Source organism: Episyrphus balteatus, chromosome 3, assembly GCF_945859705.1.
Source record: "Episyrphus balteatus chromosome 3, idEpiBalt1.1, whole genome shotgun sequence".
Taxonomy (NCBI): Eukaryota; Metazoa; Arthropoda; class Insecta; order Diptera; family Syrphidae; genus Episyrphus; species Episyrphus balteatus.
In genome coordinates this window covers 51,805,356-51,828,279 of record NC_079136.1, presented here as the reverse complement: position 1 = coordinate 51,828,279, position 22,924 = coordinate 51,805,356, and the positions used below count along the sequence as shown (strand labels likewise).

The 22,924-nt window shown below is 32.0% G+C and overlaps 2 protein-coding genes across 2 annotated transcripts; one reads left to right on the top strand and one right to left on the bottom strand.

Annotated features, from left to right (window-relative positions):
• Positions 1-1,950: 1,950 nt before the first annotated feature.
• Positions 1,951-15,927, top strand: LOC129916300 (adenylosuccinate synthetase). Its single transcript, XM_055996160.1, has 7 exons — positions 1,951-2,322; positions 8,970-9,072; positions 12,700-12,979; positions 13,055-13,129; positions 13,199-13,484; positions 13,565-13,749; positions 15,593-15,927. Exons 1-7 carry the CDS (start codon positions 2,149-2,151, stop codon positions 15,831-15,833), a joined length of 1,344 nt encoding a protein of 447 aa, XP_055852135.1. The 5' UTR covers positions 1,951-2,148; the 3' UTR covers positions 15,834-15,927.
• A 3,556-nt stretch (positions 15,928-19,483) lies between these two features.
• On the bottom strand, positions 19,484-21,075 carry LOC129916311 (homeobox protein MSX-1). Its single transcript, XM_055996173.1, has 2 exons — positions 19,937-21,075; positions 19,484-19,863 (listed from the first exon to the last, which is right to left on the bottom strand). The coding sequence occupies exons 1-2, from the start codon at positions 20,211-20,213 to the stop codon at positions 19,532-19,534; spliced, it is 609 nt and encodes a 202-aa protein (XP_055852148.1). The 5' UTR covers positions 20,214-21,075; the 3' UTR covers positions 19,484-19,531.
• Between the last annotated feature and the right edge of the window lie 1,849 nt (positions 21,076-22,924).

Genomic DNA, 22,924 nt, shown 5'->3' with positions numbered 1-22,924 from the left:
ATCCTGATGAAAAGCAAGATCTCATGTAGTTGTAGCAATACGTGTTAATTAATAATCTATCTATATAGATCAAGTGGGATAGGCTATTATTCCATTTAATGTTTTATATTAATGAGAAAATTTCACTTAAGTGGGTTTAAATTTTGTTCATATACCAAGAAAATGAAAAGTTTGATCCTCCATAAGGATCTTAAACGAAGCTTTACCAAAGCTCTACCGAAGCTTTGAGATTTGACAGATAGCTTCGGAAGAGCTTGTATAGCTCCTTAATACATGTCTTATCGAAATTAAAAAAAAAACTACAAAAACAAAAAAGAATGCTTTTTTAACTGGTTTTAAATCATGAATTATATCTTTTGATCTGATATTATATATAACATTCCATTAGTTTTAAGTATATCTATTAATAATAATTTTAAAGGTATATAATTTTTTTACCACACCCACGAATCGAACTTCGTATCTGCTTGGTGGTAGTCCACCATTCTACCCACTCGGCCATCCTAGTATATTCATTAATGAAATCAAATCCATGCTTGAACCGAAGTTGACTCGCAGCTAATCCGCCGAAAAACGAAAAGCAAAACTAAATTTTTCGTTATGCTATTTTTGTATGGAAAATTTTGTTTCGCTTCAGCTGCGTCCCAGCCTTAAAAAGAGAGGTGACAAAGTACAATTAGAAGTTTACTGGCGATTTTTATACTACGTTTCCACCTACCCTAAATCTGAGATTTAGCTAAGTAGATTTAGCATAAATCTCGAGTTTTATTCTAAATCTCGTATTGAGAGTAGGTGAAAATCTTAGATTTAGGGTAGCTGAACCCAAATCTGAGATTGAGCAAAGTAGATTTGAAATAAATCTCGAGATTTATTCTAAATCTACTTAGCTAAATCTCGGATTTAGCGTAGGTGGAAACATAGTATTAATGAAACTCACTTTCAACCAAATCAATGGAATTCATATCTATACTTGAACAGGACTATAAGTAGTTCTAGTAGTAAATGTACTAAATCGTCTTCTCATGAGTAGTCTACCACTTCCACAGGAACTTCCAAAGGAAGGAGAGCTGATGTAGAAGTGCTGAAACACAACCCAATTGTTCCTGTACCACTGCCTCATACCGCTTAAATTTACCCGAGCAATGTGTTTCATGCATAAAGAATAGAATTAATTTTGGCATCACTTTTATTGGAAAGAAATAACGAAATTCGGAGTAGGAAGTCCGCATGCGATGCCGTCATCCATCGCCCCGATGACAACCAACAACCAGCAATTTGACAAGTAGTGTGCTTTCCTCAATTGACATACGCCTCTACCGCGTACCCTCCGGTGTGGCCAAGCCTTAAGGCTTGGCCACACCGGAGGGTATGCGGTAGCGGTACGGGTAGAGGTAACGGTACTTGTATGAAAAAAATTCCAAACTGACATATCAACGTTCAGATGTGGAATTTTTTTCATACAAATATCGTTACCGCTACCCGTACCTCTACCGCATACCCTCCGGTGTGGCCAAGCCTTTAAGGCTTGGCCACACCGAAGGGTACATGCGGTAGCGGTACGGGTAATTGTATGAAAAAAATTCCACATCCGTATGTACCCTTCGGTGTGGCCAAGCCTTAAGGCTTGGCCACACCGGAGGGTACGCGGTAGAGGTACAGGTAACGGTACGGGTATTTGTATGGAAAAAATTCCAAACTGACACATCAACGTTCGGGTGTGGAATTTTTTTAATACAAATATCGTTGCCGCTACCCTTACCGCTACCGCGTACCCTCCGGTGTGGCCAAGCCTTAAATTTACCCGAGCAATGTGTTTCATGCATAAAGAATAGAATTAATTTTGGCATCACTTTTATTGGAAAGAAATAACGAAATTCGGAGTAGGAAGTCCGCATGCGATGCCGTCATCCATCGCCCCGATGACAACCAACAACCAGCAATTTGACAAGTAGTGTGCTTTCCTCAATTGACATACGCCTCCCGAATTTCTTTACAAATCTTTCTCGTCGTGCGTTCGGTTCGTACCGCCGCGGGTTTGTCTAAAAAAAATTCAATTATAATCAACTTGAAATTAAAATCTACAAATTTCTTATTGACTTCAAGTGAAATCCACTAACAGTTGACATTTAAAAAAATCTTACAACAAAAATGTCTTCAGAAAAAATTGTAAACGGAAATCCTTTGGGAGAAAATCGTCAAACCAGGCCCAGCGTTACTCCGGCCAAGGTTTCGGTGGTTTTGGGCGCTCAATGGGGAGATGAGGGTAAAGGAAAAGTGGTCGACATGTTGGCCACTGAAGTGGACGTTGTTTGTCGGTGTCAGGTAAGTTTTTCTTATTTTTTTCTCCTTTATTTTTTATAAAATTTGCTATATCATTTAAACCAATAAAATTTCCATTATACAAATAATGTATGTACATATGTATTTTTATTTGTCCTTACTGATATTTGAGTTTGTCAACGTTCTCTGTTCTCACCCTGAAACGCCTTAAAACGAAACTGTTTACATAACATTTTCTCATTCGCGCAATCTTATCACAGACGAACGACAGAAAAAAAAAATGGCCATAATTGAATACCTACTCATAGCAAAGCCACAGCCAGAGTCATGATGTGTGCCTGCTTTTGCTTTGATTGCTTACGCGCTTGTCTAATGTCTAGTCACATGGTTTTTTTAAATGGGCTTGTGAATTTTATTGCGTTTTTGGTTTGCTGAAAATCTTTTAACCTTTTTTTTGTTTTCTTTTTTTCTTCTTTCTTATCTATTTGTTGTCTCGTCTCCGAATGCTGCTCTGTGTTCTGTGACGATGAGGCATTTATTTGTGAATAATCGAGATCTGCGTTTGGTTTGGTATGTAGCTGATGTGACAAGAAATGTCTACATCTGCGGCATATTTTAGAATTCTCAAAGCCAAAGCCAATGGCGCGTAATTGTTTTCCCACGCTTTTATTTTTCGTAGGTACTTTTCTAGGTTTTTTCCTTTTTTTTTTAAGTTAAAATTGTCCAAAAAGCATTTATTGAAAGTAAACGAACAGAAAAGAATAAAAAATAACTAGTTTAGATTTGAGAGCATGGTTTGAAAAAAAAAAAAAAAAACAAGTCTACTCCGGAAGCTTGAAAATGTGTCTAATTACGTTTTAGAAGTTAGACAGTCTTATACTCTTTTGGGTTGTTGTTTTTTTTTTTTTTTTTCATTTTTTTGAGAATTGATTCGCTAATCAATTTTTTCTGCCTTATGTGCTGATTTGGCTTTAAATATAACATACATTTGAGCTCGCATTCGAAGTGAGTAGGTATCAAATAAATGAAAGCATTTATGTAAGCGTGCCAGGCTATTGAAGTTATATCAAAAAAAATAACAACGTGCTTTTTTGCGAATTTCATAGTTTTCAACATGCTTTCAAGAGGTTAACTAGTCCTTTTCCTGCTCAATAAGTCCCAAAATTGTGTTTCCTAAGTCTCCTGGGAATCTTTGCTTTCTGAGGAGGAATTCTTCCCTAGGGATTTAATTTCCAGCTCCATGATATAAGGGTTCAATCTGGGATTCAAAGTGAACTACGCAAAAAAAAAATTGTCTTTTTTTTGTGTATTTTTTTGTTTTGTACAGATTCATGGCTGATTCTACTCAGTACTCGTACTCTTGTGTTTCTTTATTAGCTAAGACATAATTTGACGCAAACAAATCAGTTCTCCATTGATTTGTTTAACAAGTAACGGGAATTTTAACTTGTAACAATAAATGTCCTAATTTCAATATTTATTTGCGAAATGTTTCCAATTTTTTTTATGAATCTGAGCCTTAACATGTTCAACTGTTTGATACATGCTTAAAATAAGCAAAAGGTATTACTTTACCTTGCCAAAATTGAAAAAGAATGCTGGTCAAAATACTTATGCCGCTCAAAAAATAGCACTTCTAATACAAAAAAAGCTGCCTGAAAGCCAAATTTCACTCATATGACTTACTTTGACCACCATGAGATTCACCATATAATAAATAACCATTAACTTTACCTATATAAAGTTTAACCGTAAGAAATTATTGTTATCAGATCGAGAATTGTAAATTAGTCAAAATAATTATGCCGACGACTGTAGTTTTAAAAGGATGAGATAATCATGTGATGGGAAGTTCATATTGCGTATGCATTTTCTAAAGAAACCTAGAACACACGTACATGTATTTTCTTTCAAATGAAAGTTAGTTTGATTATTTTTAATGAATTTGGAAAATGGATTTCAAAGAACTCATGCCAATTGTAGGTTCAATATAAACCAAGTAGAATTTTTTCACATTTTGCGGTTACAGCTCCATATTTTTAAATTTATGTAGATCAAAAATTTAAAAAATCGCAGTAATTATTAATATTTATTATTTAACCTAAAACTTGATTAAAAAATAATGTAAAAATATGCAATTTTTTTAACTGGTAACATATAAATACCTACCATCCAAATGTCCATTGCATGGCACCAATTTCATGCTTTTGCTTTGAAAGTGCGTAAGTGGTAAGTCCAAAAATATGTATTCGTTGGAGTGTTCTTGAAATCACCGGTTTAATGCATGGGATGGGATCATGCAAGGGTCTTAGGAGAAACAACAAAGAATTTCATGGTCTGTATATACAAAATGCTAGTTAAACTGGATTAAATGCTCTCACATAAATTGGAAATATCGCTTTTTGTAACCACATAATCTTAGAATGACACGAAAAAAACTTGCCTTCCAAAAATTTGCTGTTGGCTCTTAGACTATAAGCATAGGATCTTTATAATTTGTTTACTGAAAATTATAACATTTAAAGATACCGAGCAAAGCTCGGTCACCCAGGTTCTAGTAAATAATACTAAATAAATATATGAATACATACAGTGTCTACTAGAGCGCAAGTATTAGAGTAAGGTTTTTTTTTGTTTTTAGTGGAACTAAAACTAAACTGATGAAATAGGCATAAATGATTCCGTTATTAGAAATGCAATCAAATAATTGATTTTCAATCAATTGCTAAGATCGCTTGTGTCTGTGTAACTGTAATGCATAATTTTGTTATCTATTATTATAATGACCAAGATCTTTTTTTTTTTTAATTAATTAAGTAAAAAAAAGGTATTCACTTGCGATTATATTCTACAAGGTGAATTCAAAAAATTTTTATTGCATTTCATAGTTCTGAGAGAATATGAGCATAAGAAGATAGACGACTGACAAATCTCCTTTATTTTCATCCTTGGCTTAGGTCAAGTTGGTCACACCACCATTGAAAATTGGGGATGAGTATCGATTATGAAATTGGTTTTATTGGCATTGAAAAAAAAAATTGCCAGCAAAAATATGGAAAATAGAATAAAATGGGATGTGATTCAAAATAATAATACACAATTTGTTTATGTTCACACTTTTTCTTAATGAAATAAACCATGATTGGTACACTTCATCCCAGCCTCCCTAAAACAAAAAAAATGATAGCATAGGTAATACTAATTTCTTTATTGCAATCTAAACATCAAAGTCAACGAATCGTATTTTCATGTGTTTTTTTTTTGCTATTGAAACTAAAAGTGCTATGAAAAAAAAAACAAAGTGTTTTTTTTTTATTCAAGGTCACAAGAAGTTCGAATATATGGACTTGTGACTCTCGAAAGATGACTATGCTAGTTTCTTGTATTGGTATTGGGTTTCATAACAATAACACTGCGACATACTAAGAAATAAGAACTCAATGTATACAGTTATAAAAATAAGTTTTCATAAGATATACATAACAATAAACTTGCAAACAAACTTGTATTCACAAAATGTTTCATAAATAAAATAATAAAGAAAAAAAAAAAAATTGCCTAGGAATTTAAAATGTTTTTCTTGGCATATTTTCAATTTTTCTGTATTTTTTTTTTCTCTTTTGATTTGTTTTGAAAATTCGTACATAGAGATAAATTATTTGATTAGTACAAATTATTATTTACACGTGTATATACTATACTATACATATTATACTTTGTATCTTCTTTAAAATAAAAAAAAAACTAGGGCTTATATTTTTATCTAATCATCAGTTCTTATCTACTTAATTTATATTAAAAACAAAAATTATCTAACACAAGATATGACTTAGCGAATAAAAATATTGCGAAAAATATTAAAATAAAAATGCATAACAGGGCATACGTGCGCTGTTGTTGTAATAGTTAAAGTGGTTTCGAATTTTATTAATACTTTATATTTACACATTTTAAATATGTATACTACTTATATGCACATAAACCCCTTACAAAATATTATTAAAAAAAAAATAAACCTTTTAGTTGTTAAAATTCATAAAATTAAAAAAAAAAGTCATTCAGTTTTCCAAAACACATAATTTGATTCCATTGTGTATGTGTATATTTACTTATCTACATTCCAGAACAGAATTTCAAAAAAAATCAAAAAAACGCTTTAATTGTGCAAATATGGGATGACTTATGAAAATTATTAAGTGAGAGATCCAACAAACGTAAGCTAAATCGGCAGTTATAATTAAAAAAATGAAAAAATATAATGCTCAGTTTTAAGGCTATAGGCTTTATATATGTAAATTTAGTTCAACTATGATTGATTTGGTTGGTTTTAACTGATCTAAAAATTTAAAGTTTAAATATTTTTAGTACAACACTTTTTTTGTATCAAACAAAATGTTTGTTTTACGTCAAAAGCGCGGTGGAGGTAAGAATTAAAATAATTTCTCCACCTGAAAAAACTTAGGCCAAAGGATTTCTTTCTTTCTTCTTAATGTTTGTCTGTATATTTTTTGTATCAGATACACTGTTGTCTCGTTGCAAAATTTGGTGAAGCATTCACACGAAATAACGTTGGAAAAACGTAAATCATGTGTTGAAAATTTTTTTGTCCAAAAAAGGGTTCCCCAGGCATAATATTTTTAAATGAATATAAAATATATTTCTCTCCATTATTTACAGAATGTTCTCAAAAATTGTATACCATTTTGAAATAAAAATTGAACACGCTTACTTTTAAAATAAGTTGCCTAAATATCGTAGTATATTTTTTGTTCACTACTTTCCGTTGAATCAAGGCCATTTACAAATTTAGGATACTTGAATGCAATTATTAGCAGGGTTATTCAAGGTTCCATTATAAAAAAAAATAAAATGCACGACTGGGTCGCACTTACTTGCTCTTGTAGTTCAAAGCATCTTTATCTTAAATATCTATTGGAAATTTAAGATTTTGTGAAGAAAAAAAAATAAAAACAAAAAAAAAAAAATCGAAAGTTAAAAAAGTTCACTTTTTTAAAAAATTTTTGAAAAAATTTTTTTTTTAATTTTTTATTACATTTTACACTTCAATACCTATGATGTCTGTAAATTTTGAAAAAATTGACTTATGCTTTGATGAAATATATGAACTTAAAAAACATGTCAATTTTTGAAAAACGGCAACGCCATATTTCCGCTCTTGGCATTTTTTGAGAAAAACTAAAAACACAGTTTTGTTGGAATCAATAAGAGTACTGCGCACACCAAATTTAAACGAAATCGTTAGAGCCGTTTTCGAGAAATTTGAAATACCTCGAAAACGTTATATGGGAGATATGCGTTAAATTGGAGATATTAAAAAAATAAAAAAAACGGACCTAGGGAATTACATAAAAATCATCTGTACCAAGTTTCAACCAAATCCATCCACCCGTTTAGGCCCTAGCTCGATGTACAGATGGACGCACAGACGCACAGACCGACGGACGGCATGACGAAAACCATTTTTTTGATCTTCTCCATCATCGTAATGTTGGTTTTGATTAAAACCTCGATTTTTTTTTTTCTACACGAAACCAATACTTGCCCTATAGAGCAAGTAAAAAAATGAAAACTGAAAAATTGAGATTTATAATCAAGGTACTTGAAAGACCGTTGCAGTGTGACCATTTTTTTCGTTTTTTTTTTTCGAATCCCTATAACTCACAAAATACTCTGCTCCGATTTTTCTTTTATTATTTTTCTGAAAACTGGCATCACCTATCACCCGTTTTCTTTTCGACGTTGACTTTTGGGACACCCTGTATATGTACATACAACTCAATTTCTGTGCAGCCTTACTTCTGTTATATGTATGTAGAATTGAGAATTGATGTTCTTTATTTTTAATAAAATCAGTCAGATTATTTTTTTTTTCTTTTTAACTTTTACAATACCAATATTTGATCAGTTGATATTGATCACGATAGACTATAACATAACTGCAATAAATTACTTAACAATAGTTTTTTATCTCGTTTTTTTTTATCTTTTTGCCTTATTGAGTAATTGATCACAATAAAGCTTATTTAAAGCTTTTTTTTTTACTCTTGAAAGGCAATTTAATGTCACAAAATTATTCGTTACTTTGTTGCAGTGCAAAAAAACTTGAAAAGCAATTGAAAACTAATGAATAATTAAACTTGACTGACTATAAATTGTATGGTACATGACTGTATTTAAATTTTAAGAATATTTAAACTCGAAGAAAAAAAGCGTTTAGGAATTGTATGAGAAGGTGGAAAGTGAGATAAGATGTAATAATTCAACTGTCCCATAATTTGTTTTTTTGTTGTTCCTTATTTTAGAAAAAAAAAACTACCGCTCGTTAGCAGAATAGTTTTTTTTTTAATTTTTTTCAGAGGTTTTTGAATTCAGTAAGGTAGATGTGGACTTTGTCACACATAATATGTAATTTAAAAGTTTACATTTTTTTCAATCGTCGTTTTCAAAAACAAAATTTTCTAAAAGATTCTTTACACTGACCCAATCCTCGTTAGTTTTTAAAATGGAATAAATTGTACAGAAAAATTCTTCCAAGTCGAAAACCTTAAATCTTGCATAAACCGATGATTTTCAGTCTGGGAAAATTAAAACATCATTATTTTAATTATTAATATTACAAAATTGCAAATTAACTAATGGTATAATTAATTATTATTTTTTAATTTCAGGGTGGAAACAACGCTGGACACACTGTTGTTGCTAATGGCACAGAATTCGATTTTCATCTATTGCCAAGTGGCGTTGTAAATGAAAAATGTGTTTCCGTCATTGGTAAGTTCAACATTTCTTTATAATGTCCACCAATAAAAAACTTAATTACCTATATTAGTCTTGAGTATATTTGTGTTCATATATTTTACTTTTTGGCGCATTTGTCAATGTGGGCATTGAACAAAACACAAAAAAAAATCCCAATCGATTTATTAAAAAAAAAAAAGGTTAGAGACACTTTTAATACAATGATGACACATAAAGTCAATATAAAAAGTAGAAGAAGTTTATTAGAGCTTCTACGTGTGTATCAGCTTAGAATTTTATTGGTATGAGGCATTACGTATAGCTGTCGCCACAGCCGCCGCGGCGCGCCGCCGGTTCTATTGATGCATGAATATTCTGACCTTCTAATGAAAGCAAGAAAGAAGGACACACTTAAATGCAGTTTTTAGGTGGGCGTAAGAGCATTTTCGTTTTCGTTTGATTTTCTTTCTTTCTTTATTATTTATTTTATTTGTTTTTATTTTCAAATGCCAGAAAACTTTCTGGCTACAGTAAAATTCTATACCAAAGGCATAGAGGAAACCTTGACATTCTGAGTCAGATACTGCATTTTTAACTCGTGTTTACACCATGCATATAAATATTATTTTATCAAAAAGCGTCATTAAATAAATTAAATTATGTAAACAGAGAAAAACAAGCAACAATAGTCTCGTGTGCAATTTGTCTAATATAAACAATTTCCATACTTGGAGTGACAAGAGTTAATTTCACGAGTTCCATTATCAAAAAAACTGATGGCGCGTGATTGAAAGTCTTACCTCATGCCGTCGATTTGTGGATTGTATTTTTACATTCATTTATTATTCAGAGTAATAATGAAAAATGGGTGTGAAAAGTTGTAAGTTATTTAACAAATACAAAATAATTTAAAAAAAAGTATTAAATGCATAGGAAATGTTTTGCATTGATCTATCTATTCCTAATTTGGCAAATAAAAATAATTTAACAATTTAAGCAATCGCTGAGTAGGAAAATTAAATAATTAATATAAATAATCAATTTTGTATCTTCATCGTTATATTTCAACGATGATCGCATTCCTCTGCGTAATTGGTAAAATTAAATATGATAGTTTTGAAATGGCTCAACTGTTGGGTTAAATCCATTTGAATGCACATTCACGTTGATAGTTAAAAAAGGACTTAAACTTTATTTGAAGAAATGTATGTAATGAAAAACTGATTTACAATGATTAAATTACTGAACTGAAGATTTATAAAATAGATAAAGCCAAATCCGACTCAAGCCAAATGAATTAATTTTATTTAAGTCAATGATTTAAACCCATAATTAAACAACATCTGGATTATAGGATTCTTTTTAAATTAAAATATCAATGTCCTAGAAAGGTCAAGAAAACAATCATAATTTAATCAGTAAGAACCAGATTGAACTGAAATTAAATTGTTCAGGCTTGCTTGCCAAAATAGCTGTGCTTTGGAATAATTTTATTGTACTTTTGCACTTGATCAAAGTTTTAAGTGATAAGAATTTCCATTCATAATAGAAATAGATTAATTAGACCTTCTGCACACGAAGTGTCTGGTCATATCAATTCGAACTCACAATTTATAAAAAACATCAATTGTGGTGTAAGTGGCTATTACCGTTGTGTATAACTGCAAGGAAAAATACGTACATTGTGAATGTATCTGCATAAGAAAAAACGCCTGAAAAATGATTCGATACCCAAATTAAACCTTTATTGCTTGTGGAATGGCCAATTTCTGGTCGATTACTTGTAATCAGCTGACTTAAAGATAAATAGAGTGCTTAATCCTTCCTTGATTGGCCACCTTCCGGTTGATAGTATATTGTTTAAGTCGTGACAGTTCTTTGGGCATTAGTGTATGTCATTTTACAGATATATATTAGTGTATTCATTTTACAGATATATTTTGAGTGCTAACTTTAATTGCTTTAATATGGTCTGGAAATCGAAATCTTCATGGTTATATTTTCAAGAACCAAGCTTTTGAGTTCTCATCTAATGTCAAACAATTTTTATTACTACCTTATATCTCTCTTGTAATGATTTTTGTTAATATATTTTTGTGCGTAAAGCGGGCTTGCATTATTATATACAAAATAAAAAAAAAAACAAAAAGATTTAATAAGTAAAACAAAAATTTTTTAGAAGAAAATGTTCCACATACGCCACAGTGACCCAGTTAGTTTAAAGTTTGAAAATTTATAAACGGTTTATAACCTTAAATACAATGCATTTATGTAAGCTTGTTTTTTGTATATTGACATGTAAGAATATAGGAAAATATAAAATAACGATGCTCTCAAAATTAACATAGGGTTGTTTATTTCACGATACCGTTCGACAAAACTATAGAAGGTTTCGGAATAAAATTTCAACACATTTGTACAAGAAATGTTAAAATTTCCTCTAAAAATCTTATTCGGTTCAATAAAGGTTCTGATAAACAAAAAAGAAAATACTGAAACCAGTAAGAACACTGAAACCAAAATTGTCTGAGCATCTTCAAAAATTTAGTTCGTTTCTAGTAAAGTTTGTCAATGTCAAATCTTGGGTGGCTGTTTAGCCTAACGCGTCATGTATTAATAAATTAAAAGCAAGACTATAGTAATTTTTAATGATTTTTTTTATTAATGCATACAACTTTGCAGTAGCTTATGCACTTAAGTTTACTTTATTTACTGTATGAAGGGTTTGATAATGTTCCTCATGTCCCACTTCGCCGACCAAAAGAAATTTTTTAAAGGTTTTCCTATAAATTTTGCAAACTAAAACTTAATGAAAAAATTGGAATACCACCCAAGAGGACAGTATCCCTGTAGAATATCCTTATCCCAACGCCACGGGGTACTACAGAAATTTTACACTTACATAAATATGTATAATTTCGAAAAAAGCTATCAAATCAATCTAACCTTGACCGATTTGATAAAAGAAAACTTAAAAAAATATTTTCACTGACTTTGTATTAATTCCGCAAACTAAATTGTCATTTTTCAAAAAAAAAAAAAAAAACTATTTAAAGTTACATACCGAGACTAAAAGGAAAGACCTATCTATTATCATCATCAACTAAAATACAATTGAAAGCGCGCCAGAAAATCTATTGACTTTGACCTACAAAAACAACCCCTCTACCTCACACGTTGTCTGCACCTACATACAATATTTATTTAAATCGATGATAATCGAGGGGAACCATTTAATTGGATTTTGTTGGTTACGTTAATGTAGTAATAATTTACTTTATTGTGTCGTCGTATTCAGACTTGCTAATTAGCCGAACCCATCAACAAAATTGCTTGTAGTTTTGATTACGTTTCCTTGTATAGGAACCCACTTGTTCAATGTTCCAATGTATCATGTGGCATTATTAAATTGGTTCAACTCAGTGACTTGTTCCGTACTTTGTTGTGTTGCTTACAAAGAGACATGCAGACTATACTCAACAAACAAAAAATAAAAAAAACTATAATTAGACTTATTACTTCGTGTCGCGGAACACAAAACTTATTATCATTTTTTTTTGTTTTCATTGAAATAAATTCGTGTCTCATTGTACCATCTCGTATTTAATTAGATGAATAATTTATAATTTTTGTTTATTTCTTTTTTTTTGTTTATTATAGGCAATGGCGTTGTAATTCATTTGCCAAGCTTATTCGAAGAGCTTCGTAAGAACGAAGAAAAGGGTTTGCATAAGTTGCAACACCGTTTGATTATTTCGGATCGTGCACATTTGGTGTTTGATTTCCATCAACATGTCGATGGCATGCAAGAAGCTGAAAAGGGCGGAAAGTCGCTCGGTACAACCAAGAAGGGTATTGGTCCAGCCTACTCCAGCAAGGCCACACGCAATGGCATCCGTGTAGGTGATTTGTTGTGTGACTTTAATTTGTTTGCCGAGAAGTAAGTAGATTTTATAAGCATTTCGTTTTTTAATAATAAATAATTCTGTGTCATTAAAATCCCATTTGAATATAGATTCAAGTCAATTGTGGCCACACATTTGCGTCTGTTCCCCTCAATATGCGTTGATGTCGAGGCCGAATTGCAAAGGTAAATAGAAAAAATTTGGTTGTGTCATCGAGAGGATGTTGGTCCTGAGAGAGGAGTTTTGTGTTCTAGGTATAGAGAATACGCTGATATGGTGCGGCCATATGTAAAAGATACAGTATGCTTCCTACACACAGCCCTGCGCCAGGGTAAAACCATCTTGGTTGAGGGTGCCAATGCAGCTATGTTGGATATTGATTTTGGTACATATCCATATGTGACTAGCAGTAATTGCAGTATTGGTGGTGTGCTAACTGGCTTGGGATTGCCACCACAAGCGATTGGAGATGTAATTGGAGTTGTTAAAGCTTATACAACTCGTGTCGGAGATGGACCTTTTCCAACTGAACAGCTGAATGTAAGTTTTAAATTTATTGTTTTTTTTTTTTTTAACAATTAATACAAATTTTCTATTTTTTTGGTTAATAATTTTCGTAGGAATTTGGCGATCTTCTTCAAAGTAGAGGTTTTGAAGTTGGTGTAACTACAAAGAGGAAACGTCGTTGTGGTTGGTTGGATCTTGGCTTATTGAAGTACACTTCGCTTGTGAATGGCTACACTTGCATTTGTCTAACCAAATTGGACATCCTTGATACATTTAAGGAAATTGAAGTTGGCATTGGGTAAGTTGTGCAATATATTTCTTATGTACATGGCTAAAGATGTTTGTTTTGGCTTGTAAAATCGAATGCAGATTGAATTTAAATAACTCGTTTATAAGATGACCCAAAGTTTAATTTTGGTTTAACCTCAAACTTATACAACTTAATCAGGCTATCAAACAGATTCAAGCTTTGATCCCTGAGTCAATCAGTCTTTAATTTACAAGGGCAAGATGAAAATTTCTCTGCCTGACAATGATCGACGGTGATTTTCAGTCAAAAAATGTTTTTTTTTTTTTTTGTTTACATCTTCTTGGACCTAGACACACTTAGTTCAATGTTTATTCAACTGTAGAAATCCTTCCCAGAAGTGGGAGTCGGTAAAACTTTCAAAATATTCATATACGGCACTTAGACACGAGAAACAATTTTTTGAATTTTGGGGTTCAGCTGATGATTTGTGCATCCCAAAAATATCTGGCCATAATATTTCCGACGATCGGCCATGCTCTTTTTGAAGCGAATTTACAGGCTTCCATGTACTGCTTGTTGTTTTGTTTTGGCGTATATTGGTAGACCCCAAGTCTTGTGCATGGTTACAAATTCACCTTGCCCTCGTAATTGTAGAATTATAGAGTTGCACTTGCTCTACTCGTATAGCAGGGCAAGTCAAACAAATTTTTCGAGGTTTTAATCAAAACGAACATTACAATGATGGAGAAGTTCAAAAAAGTGAGTTTCGTCATGACGTATGTCATCGCTACCAAAATCGAGTGTATTTGTATACATAAGAGATTTTGGTCGCCCGATTATTTAATCGCAAAAATGGATCACAAGAATTTCAATGCCTATGAACACACATGCTTCCAAAAAATAGCATCGATTAAAAATTTGAAAATTGTCCTCGCAGGCATTGAAATCTTTGTGATACATTTTTGGGATTGAATAGTGGCGTGACCAATATCGCATGAGTGTTCCTAGCCTTAAAATATGTTTTTGTAGTCTAGTAGTGCATTTAATTTGTATTTAAGCATTTCCACAATTCATAGCAAGCAAAACTAGATATATGATATATTTTCGTGCTACTTTGGCGTGTATTTTGTTCTGATTGGAACCCTTTTTCATTGAGGCCTCTTTTTTGTTGAAATCCTTAGTTTTGTCCTCCTTTTCAAAATCTGCAAAGGTAGAAAACTGATTCCTTTGCAGTTGGGCTAGTTCAGAAGCTCTCCTTTCCTAAAGATCGGGCATACAATGTTGAGGTTTCATTCTGTGGGCATGCGTTCTTCTGCAGATGAGTTGGTTAATACTTCTTACCATGCCATTTTCTGTTGCTTTAAAACTCAACTCAACTCCAGTAGCTTTATTGATTGGACTTCTGTTTGGATATAATTCCTTCCATTCGCCTAGGTCGGTGGTACGGAAGTATTAGACTTCATAGTCGATATTGAATGGTGCAATATGTCTTTGAGCGGAGTTGATTTCGTCATCGCCATTGTAGAGATTTCCGATGTGATTTCTGCAAATTTTCATCATCGCCTGTGACTCTCTTTGCATGCTTTAGTTCTAGGTTTATTACCTTGAGATGTTTTTGTACCTTCTGGTAAAACTTTTGAACCTAATTCCTGCTTTAGTATCCTTCTACTTCTTTTTTATTTATTTGCTTGGTAAAAATATCTCGTAACGTTAATTAATATCATAAAAAGGCAACTGGTTTGAATTCTGTCTTCAAAAGTATAAATGGTTAAAATATACATATGTAAATTAAGAGGTTTTTGGCATTCGATTCATTCAAAAATAACTATTTTACTCTATCCAATGTCCTTAACTTTCATGCTAATAACAATTTTATTTAAAATATTTTCAGTTACAAAATCGATGGAAAAGTTGTTGATCACTTCCCAGGTACAATTTCTGAGTTGGAAAAAATTGAAGTTATTTACACAACCCTGCCTGGTTGGAATTCCTGCACTGAGAACATTCGTGACTTTAAAGAGCTTCCTAAAAATGCACAAGATTATGTACGATTTATTGAAAAGCATCTGGATGTTCCGGTTCGATGGGTTGGTGTTGGCAAAGGACGTGAATCAATTATTAATGTTGATTAGTAGTTTATTGACATATTGTGTATTTTAATTAATATTATCGCCTCCTTGTCCCCTATAATCAAAAAAAAAAAAAAAAAAACAAAATAAAAGAAAACTTAAACCATAGTCATGTAAGTAAATTTCAGGTAAACCCCATCGCATTTGGGGAAGATATATAACATTTTCTTTTCTAAGCGCCGAACTTTTGAGGAAGGACACACACACATAAACACATATTTTAGAAAATATATTCTTTTAGAATTTGTTTAATGTTTTTTTATTCACAACAAAAAAACTAAACAAATATATATTTATCAGTATACATAGACAAATATACAAAGAAAACTTTTTTTTTTGTTATTTTGAATGAAAACAAAAAACAATATAATTTTTGATGCCTTATTGTCTCACCATACACAAAGAAAACAAAATTATTAAAAACAAATTAAATAAAAAACTGTTTGGACGATGTTAACAATTTAAATTTTAATCCCAAATCTAAAATGAATTGTACTTAAAAATATTAAAAATTCAAGGAAAAAAATAAATGCGTTTTGTTCGAATTCCAATGGTTCGCACAAAATAAAATCATTCACATGTTAGTTTGTAAACAAATTTAAAAAAAACGCTTAGCTAAATGAAAAACTGGATTAGCTTGCATTATTGCATTGCTATTTCTTCTTCTTATCAAAATGAAAAAAATTAAAATTTATTTTTGAGCATTCTATATGTTCAAATGTATTCAGAGGAAATGTTCATTATGTTTTGTTGTTTATCCATTTTTTTCTAAAAGCCTTGTTCTTTGTGATTCTATTTTTACCAAAAAAGAACTTAAATACATATACAAACATATATATTTTTTTATTTCTATTAAGACAACTATTTAAATGAAGAAAAAGAAGAAAGGAAAAATCAAAATCATAGTAATTACAGCAATATAATTTGTTAGCTTATATCATTACAAACGTTAATGGATTCAACATGCAAACATTTTTAAGTTAACATTGAAAAGTGTATTGTAACATTATTTCTTTTTCTAATAAAATATAAATCGAAGCCAGTTGAAGTAAAACAAAAAGTCTTTGTTATTTCCATCATCAAATGATGTTATAAAGTTCCAGATAAAAACGCCAGTCGTCCCCAAACAGCAGATTATAGCACTAAGAACGTCATCAAGCTATAGAGAATAGTTCAAGCTTCGATGCTTGAGCGACTACTGCTTGTATGGATTATAGTCAAGAAATGAAGTTTTCGAGTTCAACAAAATTCAGCGACAAGCTATCAGCAAGAGAGGTTGGTTGAAATTAAGAAGACTTTTGTGCATCACAAGGATTTTTAGTTATTGAATAAATCACGCTGACACATGTGTCAAATGATTGTGATAGTATACTTTCCGATAGGAACGGGCTATCGTTTCGGAACTTTCTCAGAACGGATAGGGCTGATTAACTGGAAGAAATTAAGGAAAATAGTATTCGAAGTTTTTGGCTATCCTACCCATACACACGGGAAAGCTTTCTCGATGTCCAACTGTGACGGGATTGGTTCTGTGTCGAGTATCCCTATCGAAAGCTAAAGTGCATGTTCTAAATAATCGCATTTTCGTAACAGGAACTCTTTTGCCTAATGATAATGAGAATGCGTTCTTCCAATTTCGGCTGAACGTCCACGGAAGATAGGGAATTTGAATTTTGTGCTTCGACGAATATTTAGCTAGGCCTTAAAATGTTAAAAAAAGAATTTCATCACCAAAGCTAAACATTTTTGTCTAACATACATTAAGATTAGCGAATGATAATCAGCCCGATTCTGAGAGGAGAAGGGTTCTGAATCGAAAAATTACATAAATATCATTCCTTTTATGTTTTATTTTTGTTCCCTTGCCGTTCTTAATGATAAATTTGTTAAAAAAGCGAAAAATTTCCCTAAATTTTTTGATTGGGAGTCCCGAACGCGATTTCCCAGGAGTTCAGAATAGGGCTGAATAGCTTTAAAAAGCGAAAGACAAATAAAAAATAAATTAATGAACGAATATACCGTTTGTACCTATACCCCTGTTCTTTAACTTTATCACTGGCGATACAAATTTCTAAATGTCTATAAAATCCATTTTTTCCATAAATAAAATAAATTTTCTTACAAATTCAAACATTTAAAAGTTACAGAAAAAGGGCACAAATTTGTAAGAACTGCGAACTTAAAAAATGTTCCATATTTACCATTTTAATATAATTTTTAAAAGTAGGTACCTACATACCTAGAAAATAATTTATTTTTAAGCTTTGTTGATCTGAAACTTAAAAATAAAATTATCTCATCATTGAATATAGGAAATTTCATTTTCTGCCTTGAGGCATCCGATATTATTCTGAACGCATCAATTCTCCTTTTTTCAGCACCCCTCTTAATATTTAAAGAACTACAAAACACTTGAAAGCGAAAGGGCCCAATTCGTTTCAATTTTTATTACAACGCCAGCTGTAATAAATTTTGAATCAGTTCTTAAGTTTAAACTTTGATGGTCACTGGGGCGTATGCGCAACATTTTTTTTTAAGATTCAGCTCAGAACTAGAGGAAGCCCCACCTCTTGCCTTCCTCTGTGTTTCCTAATGCTTTTTACAAGAAAATAATTTAACCATCTTAAACTAAAGTTTTTGGTATATTGAAAACTATCTTAATGGCAAAAACCCCGCGTTGGAATATATATCACAGTATATATCATCAGAATTAAAAAACAGAAACTGCAATGCGCTACTAGAAAATATTTGTTTATATATTATTCAAAATATAGGTACTTATGGCCGAACAGTGAAATCACATTTTTTGTATGAAAATAAAGGATGTAAAAGCCTGATAAACATTTAAAAGGGCTTTGTGAAATTGGCCATTAAACTTTAGTAGGAAGATGCATTGATTCGTTAATAAGTTATCTTCTTCGTTTGTAAAGCGTAAAGTTAAAGCGAAGATTATCACTAGGAAAATACTACTTGAGTTTGCCAAAACAAATGTGTTCAAAGCTCTTTACACGGACGACTAAGTGCTTGTTCTACAAAAATCTTTATTTTTATATTTCTGCTTTATAACACCGGATGTTGGACGATATCTGAAAAAGGTGAGTTTTATTAAAAATTTTCGAGGGATAAGGGAGGACGTGAGACAAAAGTGACCGAGGAGCTCTTTTAAGGTGTGGATAAAGTCCAAGAAGCTAAGACACGTACGTACATTCCAATACTACATTCATTGAACCACATTGTGCAAAAGCACGAAAAAGCTTCAACCATGAAAATATTTTAAAATTCAAAAAATTTGTAACGCCAAGTCTCAAATAGAGACCATAAATTGTTGAAGTTCTTAATTGTGTGTGTTTGAAAACCATTTTTTTCCTGTTGTTTTATGCTGTTGTGGGCTTAAGGATTTCTCAGAACCTCATACGAGGTAATCGTTTTAAAAAATTACAGTTTAAATGTCTGTATTTTTCGTTTGTGCAATTTTCGAGCTATAGGCAATTTGGACGTTGGATATAAAAAACCCATTTAATTGTTTGTTTTTACATTGAAGGAAAAAGTTATTTTGATTTAGGTACATTCTTGTTTTATTTTCATTTATCTTCACTTGAGTTCAAGGTTAATACTTAAAAAATATTATCTAGATGGCTAACACACATATTCTTAAAATTTAAAACTATACAAGCACTATTTCTTTAATATCTGTGAATTTTTTAACAAAATTTTTCCTTAAAACTATAATTACTGATTTCTGGTTCCGGACTTGAAGAAGTCGATGACATTGTCGAATCACAACCCGCCTCCGTTCCACTACTCAAATTTTGTTCCCGTTTTTCTCTTCGTTCTCGAGCTCGTCGATTTTGAAACCAAATTTTCACTCTTGTATTAGTTAGATCCAACTTTGCTGCCAAATTGTTAGCATCTTCAGAACTGAGATAAGTCGAAATGCTATATGCGTTTTCCAAAGCCTGAAGTTGAGCGGGTGTAAATGGAACTCTTGGCAATCTTCCAGGGGTTCTTTTAACTGGTCCACTTCGGAAAGAACCTTAGATTATAGTAATTTTTTTTTTGTTAGTTGAAAGGGTCTTAAAAACTTAATGAGGTTTATTTTAACTTACGTGGAAGTTTTGGAGGATGATACCTCGTATACTGCAACCAATCAAACATCAAATTCTGTTGTTGAATTTCTTGAGCTTGATTTTGTAACACACCCGTTTTAAAATGTCCACAATGTTCTGGAGATTCGGTCTTAAGCTTAATCCTGTCTGATAGACTTATACTAAAATTAGTTCCCATATATTTTTCTCCAGCTCGATTTAAAATATAGTCAATGCTAAAGTCCGTCATGTTGGTTATTCCAAATTTAAAGTAATTCTGTTGCTGATACTGATCCATTCACGTTCCTTACAGAACTGACCTAATTTCAAAAATCCACTCACTATTTATAGGATCTTCATTTGCGTTGTCCTTCTGAAATTTAACTCAGTAGCCAACCAGAAAAAAAAAGAATCTCATTCGTCCTTTTCAGTAAGGATAATGCAAAACTAAAGCCACAAACTAATCTAATTCATTCGAGCGCATATTAGGGCGTTACAAGCAAGCCGCACAAATCCATATTGTTTAAGGATACAAGGCACAGGTAGGCTGTTCTCTTTCTATAACATCATCCTCGTCACACACAAACAAACACACATGATCCTCCTATTCCCTTCTATCTGTTTACAATAAAATAACAATTCTTGGCCTTCCGCCATATCAATTGAAAAATAATTTGTTGACTATAAACATTAAACAGCCAACCCCCTTTGCCAAGGGAATCATTTTCAAAAAAAAAACTCTCATCCCCTTAATCGTAAACACATCTCAAGTATCGAATTTCTTATCAAAAGTGGCGATCTGTGAATCCCAAAATGATTGAAGCATACCGCAGCTATTAACATATCATATCATCTCATTGTTAAATGGTTGCAATTTATTTGTTGTTACAATTTGATTTGGTTTCGTTCTTTGATTCTTTCCTGATGAATTCCTGAAATAATTGAAAATGTCTGCTGTTTCCAAAACAAAATCCGGATCCTTTTTTTGAAACCAACATCCTTGAGAGGAACAACTTATTTTGTATAAACTCGTAGAGGAAGAGCAGATAGAGGAGATGATAATAATTATCAGGCTTATCCCTTTGGGATTTATTCTACTGGGTTTTAATGTTTTTGGTTAGCCTCAAGTACCAATACTTGATGGTGAATATGATTTTTCAATTCAGATTATGGCCGTGTGTTCAACATGACAAATTACTTGATTACTGTCTTGTAATTTTTTTAGTGACAAAATAGATACATTATGAATTTTTGTTGGTAAAAAAAGATTGAATGTGAAGATATGACGACCGAAATTGAGTAATTTTTGGATGATGATAAATTAAAGAGCTGCAGCAGGCCTGCAGGGTACTAGCCAATTATAGACACTTATCTACTGTTTGAAATGTAATTAAATTATTGTATCATCCTAACTGAAATAATTTTGTCAATGCTGGAAAAGATTAAATATTGTTTAACGGACCAATAATAATTGAGACTCTGCTGGTTTTTCTAATATGGATGATTTTGAAAACTGTAGCCGAGTTTTCGAATCTTAGGTCAAACATAAATAATTTTGAGACTTAACAAAGCACAACCTCGCTGGTGAACTTCTTAGTGTGATTGAGGTCCGAGATTTAAATTCATCTTAAGCCAATCTAGAGCAATTTCATACTGAGAATTTTTTTGAAATACCTAAAGAATTGAGGGCGAACAAGCCAATTCTCTTGAAGCATCAGGATTAAGGAATATCTGCTTTAAAATTAACCAATGATATTAATTTCTCTGAAATATGTATGTTGATTGCTCTTGAACCAACTTTAAAGGTAGATTTTCTGACATTTCTACTAGTAACTGATTTTATTTACATGAATTGACAACAGGAGAAAAATTATACAAGGGGTTTCAATTACACACCCATATAAAGCCGGGGGAAGATTCTATTCAGTTAGCCTAACGTCTTTCTTAAATTAAACTGTGGAGCGAATTGTAGATACTCATATCAGTGACATTCTAGGCACTCACCATCTCGCTAGATAACACTATCCTTCTGGATGCACTTGCTGAATTTGAAGCAGAAGGATGCATTAGATAGTATCCCATGCTCCAGTATCGTAGTAGAATTTAATTAACGTTAGTCAGAACAAAAAAGGCAAAATGTGTCAATAGAGGTACACCTCATGGTGAAGTCTTATTCATTTTAATTTGGCTATTAGTAACTAACCAAATTCACTATTCCGGTTAAGATTGAAAGAAGTAGAAGTAGCTAGTCACTAAAGCGGATGATTTGGTATAAAAATGGTGTCAGCAATAAGTAGTACTTTGTGCAGTACTTTGGGTAAAGTTAGTAGGTAAGGTTATACAGTTGATTTTGTTACCGTCACACTTAGATCAATGTAGATCCCTTGTGATACCCTGAAGTATTGTAACTCCATGAAAAAGTGTTAACCTATAAATGCTATGGTTGGCCGAGCCATTTGAAGGACTTGAAAAAGTTCAGTAGGCTGTTGCCTGAAAGTTCTGAATTCTGATAGTTCTTCTAATTCATTAAAGAAGTAGTTTCTTAAAATTTTTTTCCCTAGTGCGGCAGAGTGGTGGACAGTGACAGAGGAAGTGAACAGTGTTTTCCTGTTCGTGCTCATTGCCGCAGCCTCTACATAGATCATCCGTACTAAGCCCCATGGGTAAAGTTAGTAACTTGGTCACTTGTTTAAGTCTAAGTAAAGTTTGTAAAAGTAAACTCCCCTCTAGGAATGAATAGGATGGCGAAATGACGAGAGAAGGATTAAAGATGAAAGGTGACATCACGTCGCTTAAACAGGTAATTTTTCTTCAGATCCTAAAAGCTTTGAGTTTCCGCTAGTATTTCTCAAGCAAAGAAACTGGCAATTAGAGCGAAATTCATAGTCGTTACTCAAGATAAGATTTTTCTCAACTTGAGCATTGACTTGAGAAAATATTTTTCTCAATCAAACTCACAAAGAAATTTGACTAATTTACGTAAACTCTCATCTAAAAATGTATTTTTTT